We start from the raw sequence: 24,514 nt of genomic DNA, 5'->3' as shown, positions 1-24,514 counted from the left end.
CTAGATTTAAAAAAACAAAACAGGATTTATATTTAAAAAAAATGTTTGTTTTTTTGTTTGTTTTGTTTTCTGTGCAGGTTTTGACTGGTTCTGGTTTGGACTGAGTGACTTTCAGAGGCTTTCCTGGAAATTCCTATACCATCACACGTCTATGACCGGACCATCGATACATTTCTTTTTCTTCCCCTCTTGCGTGTGTGTGGGTGTGTATGTCAGCTGTTTGCAGCCAATCAGAAGTTTTATTTTCTTTTTTCTCCTTTTACCAATTGACCATTTAGGGAAGGGCTTTGTGCACAGTGCAGTGGTTCAGTAATGGAACATGTGTATGTGCGCGTGCATGCTGGATAGAGGGCTATACAAAAAAGAAAAAAACAATCCTAAATTGGGGTTTGAGGATGCTGTTAGTGAGAGGTGCCAAAGGAAATGAAGCAATATTTTGCTGTTAGTGAGTTGCTGCCTAAGAAAATATAGTGATTTGAGTCTGCTGTAACACACATACGCAAACCAGAAACATGCATGATGGAAAATAATTTACAGTAATGCCAAATTCTAATGTACAGTAACAGAGAGAGCCTTAAATGGCCAATATAGCATTAGGTCTATTGAAATACTACTACTGATATATAGTGTTATTTCTAGTCTATGCCAAAGTAAAACAGAGATGCACTTTTAATCAAAACAAGATGAACGCACACAGTTATTGCTAAATTTGTTACTTTTAGCTCTGTATTCTGTATGGTTATTAAGGCACCCCTCATTATTGAAACGATGCATGCAAGAAAGTGTGTGTGTATGTGCGTTACAATTTTTTTTAATTAAGGATATATTTCTTCAGATGATTCTTACTGTAATTAGGTCACATAAAAATCATTTATAAATAGTGGCAGTATAAGTAATCTTGCTGTTAATAGTGGAGATTTGTTTGTATGTACCGCTTTTATTTATTCCCTTGAGTCCTTGTGTGTCAGTGAGCTTCTTCACCTGAGTGAAGCTGATACAATGCCAGGCCAGAAACAAAAAGTGATGTGCAACTGTCGGACAGGACGGACAAAAACGAAGCTGGCGTGTGTGAAGCAGATCAGAGTGGAATAGAAAAGTGAAAGAATTGGGAACTGGTTTCAAGGGGGTTGCTTTTTAGAAACCTTTAACTTGATGGTCATGAGAGAGTAGAAAGTAGGAGATTGGGATTTGCGCCCCTATATTAAATAAATAAATATATATAGCGCTCAGTATTACTATGCTCATATCATTTCAGAAGTTTCAACTTACCTTTAGAGAGGGTTCCCAAATGCTCGTCCAAAACACTTTAGTTGGGGTTATACTTTTCAGACGTATTATGAGATCAGATTGATTTAGTATATTGCAAATTTGAGCTAAGGTGATATTTTATTGAGCGTTGACTATGGTAATATAATTTCTGATCTGTGGCGTAACTGGGGCTGTGCACACAGGACCAAAGAAGTAACAGCAAACCGCTAGATCCTCATTTGTACAACAGCTTTATTAGTGACGTGCATCATCTGTGTAGTAGTGTGTCACAAAATGTTGATGCGGGAATGGTGGCTCAGTAATGCAGTCTGGAATCAGCAGCCGCTTTTCTTCACCCCAAACACAAAGGGATTTTAAAAGCACATTGAATAATAAAAACACTTCTTTCTTTTTTTAAAGTTAATGTAAAGAAAATACCAAGATGAAAAACGTTAGATTATTTGGGATTAGTCATAAGACATGAACAATCTATAGGACTGGGAAGTTTAAAATTGAATGAAAAAGTTGCGCTATAGAGGATTAAGAGACGCACCGAACATGCCCCTGGTACTAAGCTGAACATATGGGGCTGATACTGACACAGCAGCAATACTGTAGCCAGATGAGGACACAAAGGAAATGCTGAAGGTCTGGAGGAAGGAAAACTGTAGACTCATTCCTACAGAAGCACGTCAGGAGCACTTCCTGACATCCATTCTTATTGTTGTTGTTGCCACAACAACAAATGCCACCTTTGAACCTACTGAACCTCACCGGGTTTGCTCATTTTGATCACTTAAGTGTTCATAGGCTTCAAAAACTATATATGATTCTAGCATCTCTCTCCACGTATTGTTCTTTGGAAGTGTATATAAATGTAGTTTGAAGGCAAAAAAAGACAAAGACAAAAAAATAATAGCTCCCCTCTGTGTCTTAAGCTCTCTTTTTTTTTTTTAGCTACACACTCTTCTTCATAACACACTCACACCTTTTAATTGCGTAATCACTTGTTTCTACTGCACAGTTTTATCCTACATTTTGTGTATTGAGTCACTTAAGTAGGTTGGGGAGGGAGTATTTTCCACAGAGGCTTTTGTAATTTTTTACTATGCATTTTCCACAATGGTGAGAGAGGCAGGACTTGCCTGTAACTTGTCTTTGCATTTTGATGATTGTGAATCAATTGAAAAAAAAATATTCAGTGCCAACCAGCTCTGTACTGTAGGTACTATACCTCAGGCTACCCACAGTGCTTTTTAAGAAAAATTCAATGTCAGTGGTAGACATTTGGAGTCCAGCTACCACCAGCATCAGCTGATTCCTTCAGTCTCCACTGGCTCAACGACTACTACAGGCACTTCTCGCGCTCTCTCCTTTAAATGCTTTTCCTCATGTATTCCATATACAAAATGTATAGAAAACTTTATTTATAGAGTGGTGCCTTGTTCTAACGATCAAGTTGTTTGCTTCATAAAAGACTCTTTAGTTGAACACAATCACTGCTGTGTACCTCAATGAGAAACATGACTAGTAAGCAGAGAAAAATCATGACAGGATTCAGATTTTGGTGGTTTAAGGTTTGAGGGTTGTTTCTATATGTAGATTTAACTTGGGCTTCATCGCACTATTTTTGTGTCCATCTCTATCTCATAGTGAGGATGTAAGCCCTCTACCAACTCAGCCGACCAGTGCCCAGTATATTTAAAAAAACAAAATAGACATTGCTCCTTGCCATACTGGTGTTTGCCACCTTATCTATAAACATTATATATGCAAGAACTATACTGTGTATTTGGGTTTGATTTTTATTGTGTAAGATGGTCTTTAATGATGTATACCTAAACAAATTTGTGGTACGTTCTATTTTTTAATTCTTTTTTTTTTTTTTTTTTTTTCAATAAACTGGGGAAATTTTTTTCTGTTTTCTTATTTACAGTTGGGAGAACATCATGACAATTGTTTAGGGTTCAACCATAGTTGGGCTTCACTCCATTTGTTTTGAAATATACAGTGCATATTTTAAAACACATGAATTATAGAATATCAGGATTCCATGTAAATCCCAGTCCTTTAAATTCTAAATATTTAATTGAAAAAATGATGTGTCAAATCTCAAAGCTGATAATATTAATCTGCAATATTCAGTTAAATAATTGTGCCCAGAAAGGTATTTAAAAGGTAAAGATAATGGCTTTATATGCAAGTAGCTATCTCTTTCTAAATGTTGAATTGCAAAGAATTTACAGGGGTTTTTTTAATAGACAGGGAACAAGGCTGAAAAATATTAAATGGATATTAAGGCAAAGCTGTTTGAAACAATAGATTTCTGTAGTGAAAGGCACTGCATTAGTTCAGGAACACAGTTCATGACACTGCATGCACCAATTAAACAAAGCTCCGCTATAAAACAAGAAAGGTAAACAAGATCCAGAAACTCTCCACCTATGGGTCTGACCTCATTTGAGACAAAGTGTTTGTTTTGTCTGATTAATCTAAATTTGACATTCTTTTAGTTTTGATGGGTGCACTCTGTAACAATCCAGCTATATCACTGGAAGGTTTGGATCAGCCATCAAACAGGACAAGAACAGACTACAAAGGACTGTGAGGTCTGCAAAAAAATAAAACACACCCTAGACATGACCTCTTCCAACTATTCCCCTCCAGTAGGTGCTATAACAAGCAGTGTCACTACTAGAATTTGGCAACACTGGGACCTTAAACAGGTTGCACAGGTATTCCAACTCCTCCAGGAAAGTACAGCAATATTTGCCATTGCCAGAAAGCTTCCAGTGTCTTCCAGTAATGGTCTTAAGAGCATAAAGGTTCCAAGAGACAGGCAGTTACTTTAAGAGAGCAGAAAAGGTACCTGCTCCTTTGTGCAAGGAGGAACAGCTGGAAAACTACAAAATGACCTTCAGCAGACTTCAGAGGGTGGCCGGAACATTGATGTCCTCTAGTGGGTCCTGTGCTCACTGGAGATGATATGTATTCATATCATTAGCAGGTAATGTAGATGTTTAAATGTTAGGGATTTAAATGTTAATCAGAGTGGTGATGAGTGGGAGGAACAACAGCATGGCTCCAAACTGAAATGGTCTCACCCAGTGGAAACACAAGACACTGAAAAGAAAAACGACTGACCAAGGCTCCGAACTGTTTAAAAGTAAGACTTTTACTTCAAAGCTCGAACAGTTTGTCTCCTGAGTTAATGCTTTCAGAAAGAAGAAGAAATGCAATACATTGTCCCTCTATCAACTGTTCCATTTCCACTTTTTATATTTGCAATTTTCAGTCAAGAGCAGCATTTAGTTGCTATTTGCATGTTTAACAGACTTTTTTTTTTCTTTTTTTTTTTAAACAAAGTTCTATTTTTTTAAGCATTTGGATGCAGCACTTAAGCAAATGTGGGCTGGTGGAAATTTATTCAAGCATAAATCCTGCCACTGAAAAACAAGACACCAGTGTGATCTTGCAGAAGAGAAGACTGAAGCAGAGCTGTGTGTAGAAATTTTTTTTTTTAAATCAGAATTTTATCCTTTTTTATTCCTAGATTGAATTTTGGCTTACAAAAATGGGGATGGTTGTAATATTTGTCCTCTCCAGCTTGGTGGGTGAGTCAGATTATATTTTTAATACCGTACATTCAAGTATTTGAACTTGTTTTATTTAGAAGTAATCATTGACATCATCCATTTATTATATATTTCAGTAATATCAGTTATGTTTTTGAAAGATTAATTATTTCAGCGTGTCATATTTCTACATATCGGTTCAGTATATATGTACTTATGTATTCATTTTTGTTTAACTCTTTTGAGTTCTGCTTCAGTGAACCACATTTCCTGTCAAAACAGATGGCTGTGCTATCATGATGACATTTTTGCTTCAGTCGTTCTGGTTACTTATGCTATACAATTATAGATCATTTGGCATTTTTAAAGCATATTTTAATACTTTGTCAGTTTTGAATATGGGTTGTGAAATTATATGCAGTCATCATTAAATAATCGGAGACCTCAATAACAAATCCTACAACATAACCTGTCTTAACATGCGCTTTCTTCAACAGTGGGTTTTGCTTGGGGTGAGCTGATTTTAGAACCAGACAGACCCTCACTGAGTGTGCCAGTCTCTGAAAATGCTTCACTGGAATGCTGCTATAAATCACCGTCGGGGAGAGTGAATGTCCACTGGATCTATTATAACAAAACTCAGCAGATGTTGTTAGATAAAACAGCTGAATCACAGAAAGATTCCAAATCTGAAAAAATATATTGTGCCCAACTGAACTTCCCTGAAGTAAAGCTGGAGAACCTTGGATTTTACCATTGTCAGCTGAATGATAGTGGCAACACATATTACACACATGGAACCTACCTGCGTGTCTACAGTGAGTGTGTGTGTGTGTGCATGTGTTGTTGTTGGGGCGGGGTGTCACTACTTCATAAACCATAAATCCTGTTATTGTTAATCTGCCCAAAAGCTGTGAAAGTGGCAGCATCCACATATATTCAATTTATTTAATCTTTACATCTTCAGGATTGTTGCATTGCAGTATGCTGCACCATTCATTCACTTTAAATAGCACCAAATTTAGAATTAAATTTCAGTCAATGTGCAAAGGCATTAGTCACACTGAAAGGCCACTTCACACACTAATCTCATTAAAACCAGATGGTAGATGAGGAAACATAAAACTGCCAATCTGAGGGATTATGTGTGCGATAACCTGCATTGTTAACGTGACTTAACAGTACCACCAATTGTATGTTTAACTGTGATCCTTATGCTAAATTTAACCGTTATATAACAAAACTATCAGTGTCATAATAAATCTCCCAGTAAGGCTTTTGAGTAATTATTTTGTTAGCTTGCGTTTTCATGTGCAGGCTAACAAATACGCAGCATTCACGTGTTCACACTTAAAGCAGAAAAAGATAACTCGTGTTTAAAAACCAATACGTGCAACTGCTAATTTGTTTGTTTGACCTCTGAACCCTTTCTGCATTCCTAGAGCCAATGAAGAAGACCATAAACCTGAGAGAAACCACCAAAAACAAGATCCTGATAGCTGAGGGATTCTTACTGTTACTGTGTGTGATGCTGCCTTCTGCCATTCTTCTGTTCAAGGTCGTTGCATTATTATACAATGATCAGCAGCACTACTGTTGAAGCTATGCTTAATTTCAAGCATTTTCCCAAAAGAGCATTACTTTTACTTTATTATTCATGCATTTAAAAGTAATGGCAGAGCTGTGCGACTCTGGCATGGATTTGTTTTTCTTCCTTCTCTGTCAACAATGGGAATTTGCAACATTTGACTGATTTATTACTTTTGGTTTGCCCTACAGTCAAAGAAGCTTAATGAACTGGAGAAAAAGAAAGCAAAGAAAGAAGAGGAAAATATATATCAGGTCAACATTACATATTCTCAATCTCTTTCCATTACACAAGGCAAAGCAGGAAAGCAGGAGCTAAGAAATGAACACCATTTCTAGTTGTTGTTGATGTGTATATCTTTCACTGATAATAGCCTTTGCATGATTTCCTTTTTGCATTTTCTCAAAAACCAGGGGCTAAATCTGGATGACTGTTGTGCAACATACGATCAGATTGAACGCTCCCAAGCACAGGGCCCGTACCAGGATGTGGGCAACATTAAGGAAGAAGAGGAAGAAATCCAGCTGGAGAAACCATAAAACAAAGTGAATAACAGACAGTTACGAGTGTTACATGTAAATAGCAGGCTTCTTACAACACGCTCTGATTTCAGAGTTTTGTTCTCTGAAGTTTTTTATTTTTTAAGATTTTATCTGTATTTGTCAAAACAATCATAACACAATATCCACTGGTCTGCAACCAGGATTTTAGAAATACTTCCTTATCAACATATCAACTATAAACTTTTTTTCAGTTTTTTTATGATGTTTTTAAATATACTCCTTTACATTTTTAAATATATGTAGGTGTTTTGCTTTAGCTTTTTTATTCTAATTTTGCACACAGATTCCAGAAAAAAAATGACGGGTCAGACTGGTTACGTATGTACCCCAGGTTGCGTTGTCAGCTTTTTAAATATTCATTGACGTGCATCTGCTACAATTATGTGTTTTTTGCTATTTCTGTGAGTGCTGTAATAATAAAATAATATTTAAAAAATCCATCAAATCTCTCTGTAAATTGTCTGAGTAATACAATTGCCCTTTGTGTGCAGTGAATAGGATAGGATTGTTTCTTTTAGGGGGTTGCACAATAAAGAGAGTAGGGCGGCACTTACGAAATTTTGATTTGTCCTGATTGGTTACTAAACAGAAGTAGGTTTTCATTGGCTTACATTTCTTGCGCGGGCGTGGTCTCATGGCTTCTCAGGTAGAAATGTGAGAGGCGGTGCATAAACAGAGTGGGCGAATATGGCGTCCAGCAAGAAGGGTAGTGGGACTAGCAGACTGGAAAAAGGTGTGAATGGAAGGCGCTCGTCCAAACACAAAGAGGGTCCACTGGGTGAGGTTTTTTTTTTTTTTTAATTTGGTGTACCTACTACGCTCCCTCTGTGGCTTGTCCCTTTAATAACACCCCCGCCCCCCAATTTGTACGCTGTGTCCTCCTGCTAACGTTCGTTAGCGGCTAAGTTAGCTGTCCTTTGGTAGCTGCCGCTAGGTCTGTTTTAGCAGTAAAAGTCTCGTGATTCTTGTATGACAGAAAGAGGCGCTGAGTTAACATGTGTGAGCTGTTGGTGAAATAATTGTCAAGACAAACTCTGACACTCTGTTGCTGGCATGTCTCTAGTTAGAGCATCCTTTAGACGTAGAAGCCGCCTGCACACTGTTAGTAGTCATTGTAACGTTAGCAGCTAGGTTATCTATGTAATAGACTTTAATTAACGGGACACATACTGTATGTAGCACGTGCTCGTATTTATGTTCACTTGTCACTTTTCGTGACTCTAGCGTCGACCGCTGACACCGACCGGACCCACCTGAACAGGTACGCCAAAAACAACCACTAGAGGAGAAGACTAGATTAACCAGATTAAAGCTGCGAGCGTAACACATGCACACAAAGGGGGAGTTTATAGTTGTACTGCCCTGTGCACTAATCGATTAAGGTGGACTGATGGTGACGCTGTCACTAGTTCGACCGGTGTGACGCAAGAGCAGGGTGACACATGGTGACTAACAGCAAGTCTCTGAAAGGCGGTGGCAGACTTTCAAAGCACGCTGCTCGTAGGGACTGTGGACGTGCTATTATTACTAAACACACTCTCGATTTTGCTCTGTTCGTCTGGTAACTAGTCTTCTGTCTCATTGTTTCTAAGAACAGTCCAGGCCACCACGTTCAAAAGGCCATATTTCTGACCGCAGTCTGAATCTTATCTTTGTCTTTGCTATCTAAACAAATGGCATTGTGTGTTGTAAGCACTTATAACTGGATAGGAAACGCTTCCCTAATCTTACTTGTTATGTAAATTTCCTAACATGCTCAGGTTTTATCATCAGACTTATAATTTTCTTTTCCTATAATGCTATGATGTTATAAAACTTACGTGAACCTATTTATGTAAAGGGTGTGGAGGCTCATTGTTGCAAGTTTCCTGTTGTTGAGTTTGGACTTGTGTGCGTGTGAAGGTGCTCTGTTTGGTAGAAAGGTCAAAACTTCGTTCTCATTATACTACTGGGCTCCTGCTGTGCGCTCTTCTGTTTTGCCTTTGCCCTGGACAAAGATGTCTTTCTATAGATTTAATTCTTTGAGTATGACACATGATGTGGCAACTGTCACATCATATGTAAAGAGACCATCTTTCAGAGGTTGTGCTGTGATGGAGGGTGCCTTTGAAAAACAGCCAATTTTTATGTGCTTGGGACTATAATTACCCACTTTTCTACAGCATGGGTCTGTTTAGGCTTGATAAAGTGGGGAAACAAACACCAACGAGTTAGAGAAGGCTTAGACAAGATCAGTACAGTAAGTCAAACTGGCATTGAGAAGATACTTCAATATAACAACTTCGGTAGTGTTTTCTGAGTGGAAGGAATTTCAAGTGAGAATTTATAGTCAAGACAAAAGGAAAGCTCTTAAGTTTATTTATTCACTGCAGTCACCTGACATTTGGAAAAGCACAGGTGTTACAAGCAATGACAAGAGTTCCCATGGGGCAGTGAGCCGGTCCTCACAGTCAGTCCAAATCCAGATGGAATGAGAAACATTCATTTTATTATTTACATCTGTTTCTCATTATAAAATGTTTTTATATCTCCTGAAAATTAACATAAAAATAAACATCCGTCTGTCCATTTTCTTAACTGAATCAGAATCGTGTTTATTGGCCAAATATATGTGCAGACACATACAGGGAAACTGCTTAAGAAAATGAGAAGAGCCCTGTATTACAAAGTCAGTTCAATGTACCAAGGTATTTTTTTTTTTTTGTCATCATCTGGATTCACTTGCTCTACCCTGGTAACAATAAAAGCAATACAATTGTTTTAGATTTTCAGCAAAGAGGGGAAAAAAAAACAATCAAGGAATAATGTTGTGACTAAGAATCTCTGTTTCTTAGTAATGCTCATCAGGGACATAAAATTAAAAAAAACAAAACAAAAAAACCCCAAAACCAAAATATTAGATGCTTTTTAAAAACAAAACTTAAACCCCTCCTAGTGTCTGTGCCCAAAGGTCTGAGTGATGTTCCTGGAATGGTGACACCATTTTTCCAGAGAAGGTCAGTAGGTGGTGATTTCATATCTGTCGTTTTCTAATCTGAAACTTAACCTGTACTTATGCCGAAATGTATTCTGCTCAGGAGGTTAAGTTAGGCAGTTCATGCTCATACTCTCACTTAAGGCCAGTTTAGAAGCACCAATTTCAACAATATCTTTGGACTGGGAGAGAGATGCAGGCACTGGGAGAGAATGCAGCGGAGCCTTTTGTTCTGCTGCACAGTAGTGTGTGTGTGTGTGTGTGTGTGTGTGTGTGTGTGTGTGTGTGTGTGTGTGTGTGTGTGTGTGTGAGTGTAAAAGTTTGTTTATCTCAGTATTTGTATAAGTAGGTGAAGGTTCATGACTCCATTCACTGAGTTATGAAACTGTCATCTGTGATATCAGTCAAAAAGTTCTCACTGAGGTCATGTTTTCCGAAAGGAAAATATCCTTCAAATCATGTTTTCACCATCTGTTTTTGGGTGTTCACGTGCTGTCCATGTCCTGCATTCATCCCTGAACATTAGTGTTTCTCAAGAGTTGGTGCAAACTGCATGTTTCTGATGCTTAAATTAATACGAATGTATTAAAGGCACCTCAAATACTCAAAACTCTAACACATGGGGTCACAACACTAAAGTGTTATTGGCACTTTAGGTGTAATGCATATGAGTTAGACTAATGCTGGTGCTAAGTGGTGGAAGGTTTAGTTAATTAATCATAATGTTTTGATAATTTAACAATTTTAAAGTGAATTTTGTTGGGGTAACCATTTGTGAAGGTAGTTTTGTGTAGGGTTTTTTTTTATGTAGTTTTTCCTAAAAAGTCTAACTGTTAGTTCTTGGTAACAAGTAAACTTTGTTCTATTTTATTTAAATATTTAATATTAAAAACCAAACAAACATTTTAACAGTTAATATATTGCTATCATATCATAATCTTATGGTTGTAGTTTGCCAATTAAGTTTAAGGTCACAGGGAGTTCCAAGCTGATCTGCCAATAGCAAAATAGCCTCGAGTTACAGGGAGAAAGTTAACTGGGCAAGGGTCGTCCTTGCTGTCCGTCCTTTTAAAAGAGGCATGGTTAGGATCAACAGAACACAGGGAAGAGCAGCATATTGCTTCTTGTTACAACGTCTGAGAGGTAAAGAGATACATCACAAAGACAAGCGAGCAAGACAACAGAGCTGGAAATCACTTTCTCTTTCCTTTAGACAACACCAGCATCTATTTTTCTTTCTCTCTCATTCTCTCCTTTTTTCCCTCCATGCTCTCATTGTGGAAGAGAGGACACAGACATGGACAGAGCCTTGAACTCAGATGCTGGTAAACACTTTCACTTTTTTCTCTTTAAGCTATTCAGTTTTGATTTTTGTTTTTTTGTTTTTTTTACTACTTCATCCTGTCAGTTGTATGTTATGCCAGTGGCAGTCAGCAGGTATTTTTATGGATGCTAAATTCACACTGTCTTTGGGCCCCACAGGGAACATTATATGTCTGTAATGTTGTTGGTGTTGGTTGTTGTACATGACTTATTAATGCTGACTCTCATCCATCTTTAATGTGGAGAGACCAGGTACAGCTTAATGGTTGCAGTGGCCACTTGTTTTACAAAAATATGGAAAACAAGGCATGTTGAGACATTTTCAGTATTGACATACTAGCTAGAGGAAGCCTGGAGCATTTGTGAATGCATACAAAGCGGATGTGATAAGGACAGTAGGTGAGTCATGTCTGATGGTATATTTACCATCTGTAAATGTACCGTTCCTGTAATGTTATCAGCTTGTGTGGGTGCATGTGTTTCATTATGGAAAATCCTGGCAAGATGACAAGATTATATGCCTGTGGAGAAGTTTTATCAATGCAAAACTTTATCACAACTTTGCACGACGGTTTCACAAAACATCACAAGTTTGTAGTTGAGTCTAGCTGAAGATGAATGTGGTTTTATGCATGGTGTAATGTACCATTGTTTACGCCAACACATGGGTTGAATGCCAGCATTTGACAGGTGTTTAAATGCTTTGCAAGATACTTTCTAGTAACAGCTATCCTTTTCCCTCTGTTCTAGGCATTATCATTTGTCAAACAAAGGTGAAGTCTTTATTGGATCATTGTATGTTTGAACTCTTAATAAGATGGTACTGGTTTGCCTAACTTTGTTCATTTGCATTTCATTTGCGTGTAATTTGGTCCCTGCAGTTAGATAGGGTTGTAATGTCTCCTGGCTTAATTTTCATTAAACAAGTTTCAGAGCAGCTTATGCTTATCCAAGGGTTCATAAAGTTCAGGCCCTTTCAACATCAAGCTTATTGGCATGCTCAGATGAGAGAGTTGCACCGCCGGCTCTAATTAGGCAATGTAATTTTAATATTGGGTTTGTGCCCAAACTGGTTTGACTGCATTAGCATTGCTTTTGGGTGATTACTTGACTAGCACCACTCACTGTATCACTTTAGGTCACACTGCTGTGAATGTGTTTATGCAGAAAGATAAAAGTATATTTATAGATGTTCTTTGTTTGTGTCCTTTGGTACTTCATTCTGATGTCATTGTACATTACATGACTGCTTCCTGTGTTGTCAGGCTCTGAACGTTTGCAGTCCACACATAATCCACTAGCTCTTGGTCAAATCCTGAAATTGAGCAAGAGTTGTATAGATCTGCAGGTAGCTGTTGAGTTGTTTTGAGTCTTAGTCTAGGTTTACTTCATTGATCTTTACCAGGAATATGAGTAAGTAATGCTTGTGTAACATGTCAGGGTGAGTGGGACATTGAAACTCTGGAAAACATCCACCAAATAAATGTAAATCGCCATTGTTTTCCTTTGTCTGATACACCTGGGCTTGCTTGCAAACATGGACGAGTCAATCTGAGAAGCTGTCAATATTGAGACAAATCTAAAAAAGTGAGAGAAGTCCTACCAGTCTACAAACCTAAAAAGTATTGATGTTTAAGGAGTTTAAGTAGTTGTCCATATTTCTAAATGATAAACTCGTGGTTCATTGAGTTTGAGCAGCACAACGTTTCAGAATCCCCAGAAATCATGTGATGATATTAGACCACAAAAAGTATTCCTTTCACATGGCTGAACTGGTTGGAAATTTGCCCTGAAGCTGTCCTTCAGGGCAAATGTCCTATTTATTAAAAAAAAAAAAAAAAAATGACAAAGGATGAACTGAAGCTCTGCCATCACGTAATGTCGCATACTGCTGTTTCTGATGTCATTTAAAAAAAAAAAAAAAAAAAAAAAAAAAAGGAAATTTGCCCTGAAGCTGCTTCATTAAGCTTTGGATGAATAAACAGAACTATTTTAAGCTGAAATTTTTAAAAAAGAAACCCTTTTCCCACTGCAATGCTGTCCTGTTTAGTTCAGTGATTTTTGGTTCCACATTTGTTTTGGTCTTTCTGTATTCCCCAGGGTCAATAAATGCAGAAACTAACATTGCTCACATAAATCACATAAATTCAGAGGGTTTTGTGTTTGTAGAGAAACGTTTTCTGCTTTTGACAAAAGCAAGTTAAAACAGACACAACTGAGTGGACAGTGGACATAATATCACAGCACATAATGACTGTTTGCTGATTTGGAAAACAAACAAGTCTCAGCTCTGTAAAATGTGGACTTGGAATTAGGTGTATTCAGATGATGCATATTTTAAAACAATCAAGGAAGATCTGCTTGATGTAATTAAATCATTTATTACTAAGTGTACAACAGTTACAAAAGTTGATTCTTCAGAGGCTCTCTTCTAGGATATGAACAAATTGTTGTTTGTGTGTGTTTGTTTGTTTTGTTTTTGGGGTTTTTCTTTGTCAGAGTAGGGGAGTGAGAAGCAGATGCCAGTCAGGAAAATGAGCGTGTGCGCGTGTGCGTGCGTGCTATAAGTTGTCTGGCTGATAAATGTCTCTTTGCAGATATCAGGGGGACGTGATTCCTCCCAGCAGTCTGAAATTGCCTCTCCTATTACTCTTCCTGAATGGCAGAGAATAGCAGAATAATTGTGCGATTAGGGCTCCATTATTTCTTTGACCCTTGAAACAATATTTCTCTCTGTTATCTGTTCACTTTTCAGCATGCAGAGCCTACTCCTGCTTCCCAATCAATTATGTCTCTTTGGGCATTGTTTTACCAGAGTTATTTATCTGCATTTGTTCTGTATTGCTTTTTCAAAGTTGAAAATGTAAAATCCAAAGTTAAAGGATTGAGGCTAATTCTTAGAGTTGTCATTTAATTTAGCATCACTTAAGTGGTGATAATTTACTCTACGAACTGATTACTATCGACATATTGCCATACTAATGAAAATCTATTAAATCAAGAAACAACAAAAAAACCTGTTTCCATTTCTCCCATAGTTTCTCGTCTTTTTTTTTTTTTGTTGTTGTTTTGTTTTGAATTGAATTGAACTTTTCTGCGTGTCCAATGCCCCTTCTTTTCTTTCCTCTTTCTCAGCATGCCAGAAACCTTATACAAGTACCAGCTAGTTCCCAGAGATGTTATGGAAACTCTGATCTCAAGTGACTCAGTAGGAGAACGCCATCCTACAGTGATAATCCAACAGGGCAAAAGTGCTACATCTTTGTTATTATTGTTTTTTGTTTTTAATTTCACTAGAGAGGTGGGCACACTTAATAAACACAGTCTGCTGATGGTTGTCTACTGTATACCTCCCTTTGGGATTCGTATGCAAGTTTGTTTATGTGTTTTTGTCAGTGTATGACTAATCTGTGTTTGTTTCCCAGCAGCATGATACCAGATCTTGGTGGATTTTTGGTGTGCAGCTTTGGTTTACATCATTTAATTTCAAGCCTCGCTTAACACGTTTCAGTTCATGAGATTCCATACATCAGGATGTAGGGGCTCAGTTAATAAGACTAAGAACATTTTGTAGGATATATCTAAAAATATCCCACTTGGTACAGTTTCTACATGCTGATTACAGCTGTGGGTGTGGTGCAGAATATTGATCAGGGTGCTACTTTTTATGGTAGTTGGAGCAGATGCCAGCTTTCAGTCAGGTTTTTAGAAACGCAGCATATAAGAATACATTTGGGATTAGAAGGATAGTGGTATTAGTAACAACAATGTTACTAATAACTAGTAACAACAATGTTACTAATAACAGGAACTGCAAATTATTGCGATTACACCCCTAAATCATCAGTTACGTGCCTACAAGTGAAAAGAGACATTCCCCAGTGGAATACATACTCATGTTAAAAGAATGTTGTTATTCTTACCCACAGTAAATCTGATTCTTTCATTGTTTCATTCGTGGCCTTTTCCTTTTGTTTCACTGCTTTTAGTGATGGATACCAAAGCAGTATTTGCGGCCCTGTACGGTGTGTGCGAAGAAAATGCAGCTTTCTTCTCAGGGGGAGCCAAGGGGTCACAGGGTGATGCTGCACGGCGGCTGGTGGAGGCCATGAAGCAGATTCAGGAGCACGCTCGCAATCTGGAACCTGTTATTTCTGGCTTTGCTAATGTTTACCATCACTTTGATTTTGATCCACATATACCAGCTAATGGCTATCGCTCCCTGGTCAAGGTAGGCTTTCTGATGTTTTAAGGTCTTTTTGCGTGTATAAATGAACTCTTGGATGTGTGTTTTGTTTTGTTTTTATTTAATCTCTGTGCAGCTTGGAGAAATGGTACCTCTTCTGCAATACATTCTTATCAATATTCTTTCCACACTGTGAGAAACTATTCACAGCACCTCTTTGCTTGAATATCACTTTGTTTCAAGGTCAGTCCATTTGTTTTACAGATTGATTTTATGTTACAAAGTGGGCAAGATAAATTCCTCCAGCTGCGAATATCTGCCTCTACTGTATCCACTGTACTTTATCTTGTACAGTTATTGATGAAACATCATGACCTTCGGTTACTGCAGCCCACCACAACAGAATGAGTCTAGTAGAGCAGCAAATGAATCCTGTTCTGTTTTCTGGCTTCTCTGTTTCCACATTTATAATCCTTCTCATTCCAGCAGTACCACTCTTGCTAATCTGTAACACCCAGTGAAGCAGGAAGTTTTTTACATGTTCTCATTTAGCCATGCTTTCACACATCCTCTCCTTTCCCTTTAGGCTTACCACACTAATCTTAATCACAACTTAAGCACACCCAGAAGACTTGTCTCTTTAATGAGTGCACAAATGGAGATTTTAGGTTTTGTTTTTTGTTCTTTCAAATAATGCGTATTGCTGTGTATCTTCATTTCAAGAATAAATATAATTCTATAAAATTGTATCCCTTTAACACCTAGTAATATAATGTTTCCTAATACTTATATTAGTACTTAATAAAGTTTTTAAGGTTCGTGTAATGTGATTTAGAATTTGCTGAATGTCAAAGTAAACTTTATTGTGTGGCGGATGTTTTCTAATTTTAGGTACCGGTATTTTATTGTCACTTTTTTTTATTTTCTAGGTTGTGCGTTGCTGCCTTCTCCACATCATCCACAAGGGCCACTACATCACAGCCAACCGCCGCAGCATCTTCTTCCGAGCAGCACATAATGCAGGGGAAATGGAGGCGTACTGTAATGCTCTGTGCCAGCTGCGTGCCCTGCTTTACCTGGCTCAGCGCATGCTACATGACAACAGCCACGGCAATTTGTTTTTCCAGGATGAAAGCGGGCTCAGCGAAAGTTTTGTCCGTGAATATGCATCCATGCACAAGGGTTGCTTCTATGGCCGTTGTCTGGGCTTTCAGGTGAGATGAGCTGTTTTAGCAGTCATATGATGTGACAAGGATAAGCACTGGGAACTGTGGAGTGGTGAGAGTAAGAAAACGTGTAAAACTCTTATAACAGTATAGATGAGCAGCACTACTCATAGCTACAGTTCTGGTAAAGGTTATATACATTTTTCATTCATCAAATTTTTCATATTGCATTCTACACCTTTAACTTTTTTATATTTTGTGTTGTGTTAGGACTAGTTAGTTGCGGAATAGAGGTCTCAAAGATTTCTATAGTAATTTGTAAAGTATTCTTTAGTTTTGTAAAAGAAAGAACTTGTTTATGTTTGAGGCAACTGGCCTGTTACCTGGTCTGTGTATATTCCCCTGCTTTTATTTTAGAAATAGGAATTGACCCTAAAAAGAGATGTTAAGGCTATGAGAAATACAGAACGACGATCTGGTCATCTTTACAGCAGTTCCCATTTTTCTCAGTTGAGCTTAACAAGGGAGGCTGAACTCTCACAGCACAGAGGTCAAAAGCAAACTAAAGGGAAAAAATGATGAAGCTCCCTTTGAGTCTATTTTCTATCAATTTGTAATCTCTTACAATTCTGATATTATGAGATCTTCTCATTCTTTTTTTCACTTTCTTTTGTAGTGATTCTAGTCACATTTGTGTTCTATTTCTTATGTTTAAATGTGTGGATAGTGGACTGGAATTGAAATTATTTTCTCTGTTTTTGTACATGCCTTCTCCCCTCTAGTTCACTCCAGCCATTCGCCCCTTTCTTCAGACCATCGCTATCGGCCTTGTGGCCTTTGGAGAAAACTACAAGCGGCATCAGTCAGGAATAGGTCAGCAACATCTTGTCTGCATCTGCACCCTCTCATCATCCAGCCAGATCGTTTTCATTCATAGATCGTACTCATCCAGCCCCACACCTCTTCTACATTGCTCCCTTGCCCCTGACTGTGTAACTTTTGATGTTGTGTTTGGATTGTAGATGCTCTTTCATCCCTTGGAATCTTGAGGGCTTGCTGCTGTGCTTCTTTTATATTTCAGAATGTTTTGAACATGCACATAGTTATGTACAGAGGCAGCAAGAGAAGAACATGCACTGTGATAGACACACATGTATTGTGCATGTGTGTACACAGACAGAAAACTATTTAACATTCAGTAAAGAATTATCCATTTCTCATGGTTTCTTGTGCTCTCTGCTGCACCACAGTGGAAGCAGGAGGTATTGCACCATATGGTGAGTGTGCTAGACCACCACCCCTTTTATAATATTCCTCTGTAGTGGTCTGTATAACTGTGTGAAGAAACTTATTTTATTCTAAAGCTCTTACTCTGCCAAATTGTTCTGCATTTAGCACTGTAAGCTACATTAGCATTCCTGTGCCTGTATATCATCATGATAAAAGGCCTTTCCTTACTGCCCATCCTTGACCCATAATCGTGGGCAGTAAATAAACCGCTGAAAGCAAGAGAAGATTGATAATACAATTGAGTCCTTGTGTGGCTTACCATGAGCCCAGTACAGTAGACTTAAAAATCCCTGTGGCAAAAATGACTATAGTGTTTTGACTATGTAAAAGCCAATTTCACCCTTCTGTTTTTTTTTTTTTGTTTTTTTTCTCCCCTGCTAGGGACCAGACACTTGAAACTTTAATGTTCATTCCCTCCTCCACTTGTTCCTGCTCTTTGTCTGTGTGTTAAATGTGGCTCCCTTACCTGTTTTTTATTTATTTATTTTTTTTTAAATCTTTTGTCCTTGCTATTTAGTTTCTGTTCCATTTTTAACCCATCATTATCATAATATGCATTCCTCTTTTTTTTTTTTTTTTTTTTTTTTTTTTTTTTTTTCCCATCGCCTTATCTCGGTCTCCTCCTCATCATATATGCTTCTCCCTACTTTTTTCAGGGGTAGCAGCCAGCTCTTTCTTTACCTCAGGAAAGTATGCCATTGACCCCGAGTTGAGGGGGACTGAATTTGAGCGCATCACCCAGAACCTGGATGTCCATTTCTGGAAGACATTCTGGAACATCACTGAAACTGAAGTCCTGTCTGTGAGTAGACTGTTAATGTTTTTTGTGTCTGTCTGTTGACAAACACACAGAGACACCCGCTCTTGGACATCTGTAATTGAGAAGAGTTATCTTTGCTAACTCATGTACCAGGATCTGCACAGTGCTGTTTTTAATTTCGACGCAGTATCAGGGATACTTTGCTTTCCTCTGGTAATGGTACCTTTCTATCATTATGCATTTCACCTACAGGCTGTTAGTAATAATAGAGTGGAATTCAATTTATTCAATGGGGTTCATGATTTATTCATTCAGTTTCTCTTTCCCTCCAGTGGCCTGCCTCACTCTGAAACTTGGACTTTTTTTTTTTTTTCCCCTCATCTTTCTTTGACTTGTTTTCTCACTAAATGTCTGGGGTTTGTTTTTTTTTTGTTTTTTTTTTTTTCTTTTTCTTTCTGTCTGTCTCTTTTACCACAGAGTCTCGCCAGTATGACATCCACTCAAGTCAAGGTAAACCGAGCTCTTTCTGTGCCTCCTGCGACCTTTGACCTTCCCTTGGCGGCCAACCACAGAGCATCAGTAACTATAGCTCCACCATCAGCGCACATCGGCACTGCTCCTGTTCAGATGAGACTCATTTCTTATGATCTGCGTGAAGGACAGGTACTTGAATCTTTATTCAGTCCATACTATAGTGGCATACTTGAAAATTCAATAAAATCTTTATAATCTCAAACTCTCTGCAAAAGTTTATGGAGCTTTTAAAGACTAATGCTGGCACTTGCTGTACACTTGTCTCTATGTCATTGTTATGTTGAGTTCTAATCTCATTCTGGATGACTGCCAGAGATGGGATTGTAATACGTTAATACGGTAATGTGCTTTTCATGCCTGCGTAGTAGGTTGAGACATAACAACAAAGTCAAACTTGTGATCTGAATGACATAAACAACCTGATGAAAGACCCTGGCGCTGATCTGATTATTCTCAAAAAGATTTTAAGTAGGGTTGTAACAGGTCTGAAACTGCTAAGGATACACTGCAGGCACTGCCAGTTAGCATCTGACTTAAGGGCTTCATCTGGAAGCAAGGGAGGCATCAGTCGCTGGTGTTTGATCTAAACCTTGGTGGGCCTGCACACAGCCTTGGTCTGGCTAGCATTTGTGAAGTCTGTTAAAGAAAAACATATAAGGGGAACCTTCCTAACTCACAAGGACACCACCAAGGCAAAAGAATATAGAAAAGTGCAGCTACAAATTTAAATTGTTAAATTGCTTTTAGCATGTACAGCACTTTGTGAACTCTGGTTTTATGTTAAAGTGCTTTATAAATAAAGGTGGTATGGTATTGTCCTTGTGTTGCCCACAATCCACATATGTCTCCATGGTAGAGGTTAAATGTCAGAGAAGTGGTTAGTTATTAGCTGGAGAAGACTGACAGATTCTTTGCTATAGTTCAACATAGTCACAATAACAAAGAACAGTACAACAAAACTAGTAGTCAGAATTTAAAAAAGCAAAAGATACAACGGCGTGAAGCAGTAATCTACCTGTACAATGATTGGAGGTGCAGCGTGGTTTGCAAAGTGTGCCCCTTGAGGAAGTGAACTACTGAAACTCCTGTTAATTGATATTTATACAAAGCCGTTTGTTGAAATGAACTCTTGTCTATGCTCACTCTGGGCTAAAAGGTAGCTAAGACTTGCAGGTTACAAGACAACTGGCATACGCAGTAAAGCACTGACAGCCATTTATCCATCCATTTTCTGCTGCTTGTCCAGATCACGGGGAGCAGCCATAGCAGAGATGCTCAGACCCCTTCTCCCCAGCCACTGGCTTCAACTGCTTTGGAATCACCACTGAAACCTTCACAGGCCCAACATAATCTATCCAGCAGCTGACCCAGAAGGCAACTGGGAAGCATCATAGACTGATGTCCAGACCACTTTATCTAGCTTCTTTTAATGCCAAGCAGTATCTGCTCTTCTCTGAGCCCCTCTTGAATGCCTTAAGCTTCCCACTGTGTCTCTAAGGCTAATCTCAGGCTCCCCACCACTTGTAGGCACAATTTTATTCTTTCTGTAATTACCCACAGCTTGTAGCTGTAGGCTATGTAGCCATCTTTGCCTTTGCACTCAGTTCTCTTGATCACTTCAGTGCAGTGTCTGCATCACTGTAGGAGCTGCACCAATTCTTTGTCAATCTTTGACAACCAGTGACAACAAATACAACCTGAGCACTTAGACAAGAAGATAAGTAGAACGCCAGTGCTGGGTGCTAGGCCAGTCCACAGGTTGTTTGTGTCAACCAGATGACACCTGCATCTTTCTTGGTATTATCTGTGTGTGTGATGCATATTTAAGTAGCCAATTCTGGTGGTTAGGAAAGTGTACTGAAATAGGTTAGTTTTCCTCCATATGTTTTTGCTGACCTTGCATATATCAGACATTTAAAAAAAAAAAAAAAAAAAAATCTTTCAGTGAACAATTCAACAATATTTGTTGGCATATGTGGCATTTTCCTTGTTTCTTGTTTAAACAGCAGCTTGAAATCATCATCTTATTCTGCTTAATTCTCACACACACACACACACTGTCATTACTTTCTTTCTTTCTTTCTTTCTTTCTTTCCCCTTTGCCTCCCTTTTTCTCTTGGGAGACTCCCCCTTTATCCGAGCTGCTCTTGTAGCCTGGCAGTTAACCAGACATACAATTTCTCACATTGATCATCCAACAAACAACAGTCCTTTTTATGTCACAAAACACAAGCCTGCATCAGTCGAAACACTTTCTTAGCCTCCGTCCTTGTTTCTGTTAATTAATGGGAATTAGTATGTGTTCCTGCAGCCAAGCAAGGTTGTCAGCAAGCTGCTGCAGAACAACTGGTTAATCCACTTCTCAAAGGAACCCTGTTGCTAACATTAGAAAATTTATCAGCAATAAGACACTGTTTGGAACCACAGACACTGTGAATACTAGACCCAAATAGGAGATCTTGATTATTTGTCTTTCTGTTCATCTTCTAAGTTATTCGTTCTCCTAATAATGTTTTTTTTTTTTTTTTTTTTTTTTTTTTTTTTTTTTTTTTTTATATATATAAATCTCACTCTCTCAGGACAGTGAAACACTGCTGTCTCTGTCCCGCTCCGAGGGGGGTGCTATCTCTCTTTCCCTGGGGCTGAAGACCAAGCGCCTCCCCTCTTCTCCATGTCTCCTGATCCATTTCCATGGTGGAGGCTTTGTGGCACAGACCTCAAAGTCTCATGAGGTGAGAAACTACTGTTCTACTGAAGTTAGCTCAGTTTCAGAAGTGTTTTATTTTGACTAGAGATTCATTATGATTACCTCTGTCTTGCATGATAAAGCTGGTTAGATTCAATGGACTGCTTTTCCTTGTATTTAATGGAGGTTTGTATAGGACAGTATTGATGTGTTTGTAAGATTTTATAATAGAACACAGACCAAGAAAACGTGGCACTTACCTGTCAAAGCACTAACAACAATACACCTCTAGCATTAGATGCCAAGTTCAGGTTTTGAGCCTCTATCACCAAAGCTGTCATCCAGCTAATTTCATCCTCTCATCCCTTCAATCATGTTTTCTCAGACTAATTGTAATGAAAACCCAACTAATTAAAGTGTTGATGAGACAGACACTAGTTGACAGCAGAGGAGAAGAGGGGTTACCAGTCTGAGTCTCTTCCCCTGTCAATAGTGTGACATGGATTGAGAATTTAGACTAATTATTTTTATAATTATCCCCTGAAAACTTAACAGAGACTCTCTGACCTTACTCTGTGGCTTACTTACTGGTAAGGTGCTTGCAGAGCTGACCCTTGTCTGTCATTGCTTTCTGTCATCTAATTCATCCTCACTCCTTTTTGTTCTCATAAAGGAGGAACTTGTATCCTAGATTTAATTTCTGGATCACTGTGCTAGAAAAAAGAAGCACACAGACACTAGCCTTGTATATTATTACTATGTAAAAAACCCTTAAAGTCTTTTTTTTTTTTTTTACCCTTTTGATCATAAGTTTAAATTGGTGGCAGTAAATAAATTTTAACAGGAAGACTGCATATTAGTGTGGTTTGTTGATTTATAAATAGGAAGATTTTTTTTAAAAATATAGTTTGTACCCCTGTACTTTATCCTGTGCTTGTGTGGTCATTATGTGGCATGAAGCTACTTATAGCTGCTTTAAGACAGGGCTCTGTGAAATTGCAAAGGACATTGGCATCCTTGATCTGCAGCTGCATAGCAACCAAAGGATGAGAGGGAGCAATCAGAGAAGGGATGTGTGGGGCTGTCATGTTGAATTAACAGAGAACTGTACAACCCCGCAGAGAAAGATTACCCAGGGCACTAATGGAAGACTTGTCAGACTATCCTTCTCTCTCTTTTTTCTAGGCGCTCGTTTCTTTTTCTTTTCTTATTACATCCTCCTTCTCAATCTTTTTGATATCACAAAATCATTTTTGTTCACTTTGTGTCCTTTTTCTACATCTCAGTTTAGTTGTATTTGGACATCACTTTACTTTCTTTCCCCCTTTTGCCTTTTTGGATCCCTCTACCAAGACCCAGAAATGAGGAATACAAAAATGAAAGATTTTATGATGGAGTGGAGATGAGCATTTTTGCCTTCAGTAGCTCATTTAACCTCTTCTGGATCCTGTATCTCCCATCATATGGGTGAGATGAACAGTTCAACCTCAGATGAAGAAGCCTGTGGTGGTCTCAGTGCATAATGATGCTGATATCACAGGAATAAATGTACTTAGAGTCTATGTATTTAGTAACTTGGGCACAAACCCACATTCAGTAAATGTTGAGGTATTTGCAGATTAACTGCTATTTCTGTCGAAGAATCAGTAGGACAGCAGCGCCTCTTAATTCCAGCTTAGAGGATAGATTTGGGACCCTTTAAAATTATGTGTGTGAGAAGAGTTTCCTGAGTCATTTAAATTTATACAGCCTGGTTCCCACCCATTAAAACTCTTGCACACACCTCTTCTCATATTGACTTGTTGTAGACTGCCAGTAATGGCTGTTGTTCTCACTAAGTAGAACGCATATACACCTTGGGAGCAGCTTTACTGATTTGCACAAACTCACATTGCCTTTCCTGCTCAGTGCTCGGACTGCATGCACACACTTATCTGTGTCCTCACACCGAGATTTATCGTGACAGGTAGAGTTTTAAGACATCACAGCTGACTGCTGGAGCTGCTACTTTTCTTTTTGTCATACTACGGTAAATCAATGAGGGATGAGACAGCACATAAACATGTACACACTGTGCTCTTCCTGCCATTGTGAATGGTGATCTGTTGCTTTTACCAACACCTATCACAGCAAACGTATAGGTGTTGGAATTTGATAAAGACAGAAGAGGAAAGTGCGAAAGCTTTGCAAAAGTAATATTGTCAGAACTCATCGTGCCTTTCTCACATTTCAAGGTTACTGCCTAAGCAGAGTAAACACTTAACCTGACTGTAACAATATAAAAAAACGATCAGTATTCTGACAGCAAGTCTGTATCTATGGATTTTCTTTGTATATCCACACCACCTCCTTCTCTTTGTCCTCTCTCTTCATACTTCACCAAATAGGACATGTGGGCACATTTGTTATTGCAGTGCAAAAAGAAGGAAAGGATTTGACTGTGAGGGCAGCGCTCATTCTCCCTTTGTCTAGACAGTAAGCCAGAAAGCAGACAGATGACATCAGAAGAAAGCATAATTTTCATAACTTTTTGTCCTTCTTTTCAAATGTTCCACACAGCAGGCTTTTCTTCAATCACTTCTCTTTTTTATTTCTCTCTCCCTGCCTCTGTGTTTTATTAT

General features: G+C 38.4%; 3 protein-coding genes across 12 annotated transcripts in view; all 3 read left to right on the top strand.

The window, feature by feature from the left end:
• arhgef1 (Rho guanine nucleotide exchange factor (GEF) 1) overlaps window positions 1-3,163 on the top strand; it is a 44,648-nt gene extending 41,485 nt beyond the window's left edge. For all 6 annotated transcript variants that reach the window (XM_086311260.1, XM_086311259.1, XM_086311262.1 and 3 more), the window contains one exon: window positions 78-3,163. The gene's annotated coding sequence lies outside the window, so the exon portion shown is untranslated. The remainder of the gene's footprint in view (window positions 1-77) is intronic.
• Window positions 3,164-3,301: 138 nt separating this feature from the next.
• On the top strand, window positions 3,302-7,380 carry cd79a (CD79a molecule, immunoglobulin-associated alpha). Its single transcript, XM_086311271.1, has 5 exons — window positions 3,302-4,862; window positions 5,321-5,641; window positions 6,266-6,381; window positions 6,603-6,665; window positions 6,825-7,380. Exons 1-5 carry the CDS (start codon window positions 4,823-4,825, stop codon window positions 6,948-6,950), a joined length of 666 nt encoding a protein of 221 aa, XP_086167397.1. The 5' UTR covers window positions 3,302-4,822; the 3' UTR covers window positions 6,951-7,380.
• A 253-nt stretch (window positions 7,381-7,633) lies between these two features.
• The window catches only part of lipeb (lipase, hormone-sensitive b), a 28,932-nt gene continuing 12,051 nt past the window's right edge, over window positions 7,634-24,514 (top strand). The window contains exons 1-10 of one of the 5 annotated variants that reach the window (XM_086311265.1): window positions 7,638-7,752; window positions 8,199-8,235; window positions 11,233-11,273; window positions 15,261-15,502; window positions 16,387-16,671; window positions 17,406-17,496; window positions 17,874-17,900; window positions 18,570-18,715; window positions 19,151-19,336; window positions 21,787-21,939. In XM_086311265.1, the coding sequence (XP_086167391.1) occupies window positions 7,662-7,752; window positions 8,199-8,235; window positions 11,233-11,273; window positions 15,261-15,502; window positions 16,387-16,671; window positions 17,406-17,496; window positions 17,874-17,900; window positions 18,570-18,715; window positions 19,151-19,336; window positions 21,787-21,939 (1,299 nt within the window). In that variant the 5' untranslated portion in view covers window positions 7,638-7,661. Of the gene's footprint in view, window positions 7,753-8,198; window positions 8,236-11,232; window positions 11,274-15,260; window positions 15,503-16,386; window positions 16,672-17,405; window positions 17,497-17,873; window positions 17,901-18,569; window positions 18,716-19,150; window positions 19,337-21,786; window positions 21,940-24,514 lie in introns of all 5 variants that reach the window. The other 4 variants (XM_086311267.1, XM_086311270.1, XM_086311268.1 and 1 more) reach the window with 4 other exon arrangements.

The sequence above is a fragment of the Aulonocara sp. 'chitande type north' Nkhata Bay genome, linkage group LG11 (genome assembly GCF_057382095.1).
Source record: "Aulonocara sp. 'chitande type north' Nkhata Bay isolate Kocher_YH1m ecotype deep benthic linkage group LG11, A_spYH_male_GT1.1, whole genome shotgun sequence".
Classification (NCBI taxonomy): Eukaryota; Metazoa; Chordata; class Actinopteri; order Cichliformes; family Cichlidae; genus Aulonocara; species Aulonocara sp. 'chitande type north' Nkhata Bay.
The sequence above is the reverse complement of the archived record's forward strand: the minus strand, read 5'-3'. Positions and strand labels throughout refer to the sequence as shown.

What these genes read in the sequence shown, in the direction of transcription:
- cd79a (XM_086311271.1), top strand. Translation starts at nt 4,823, where the DNA reads ATGGGGATGGTTGTAATATTTGTCCTCTCCAGCTTGGTGG. An exon ending in AACCTACCTGCGTGTCTACA is followed by an intron (nt 5,642 to 6,265) that starts GTGAGTGTGTGT and finishes CTGCATTCCTAG; the next exon opens with AGCCAATGAAGAAGACCATA. An exon ending in CTGCCATTCTTCTGTTCAAG is followed by an intron (nt 6,382 to 6,602) that starts GTCGTTGCATTA and finishes TTTGCCCTACAG; the next exon opens with TCAAAGAAGCTTAATGAACT.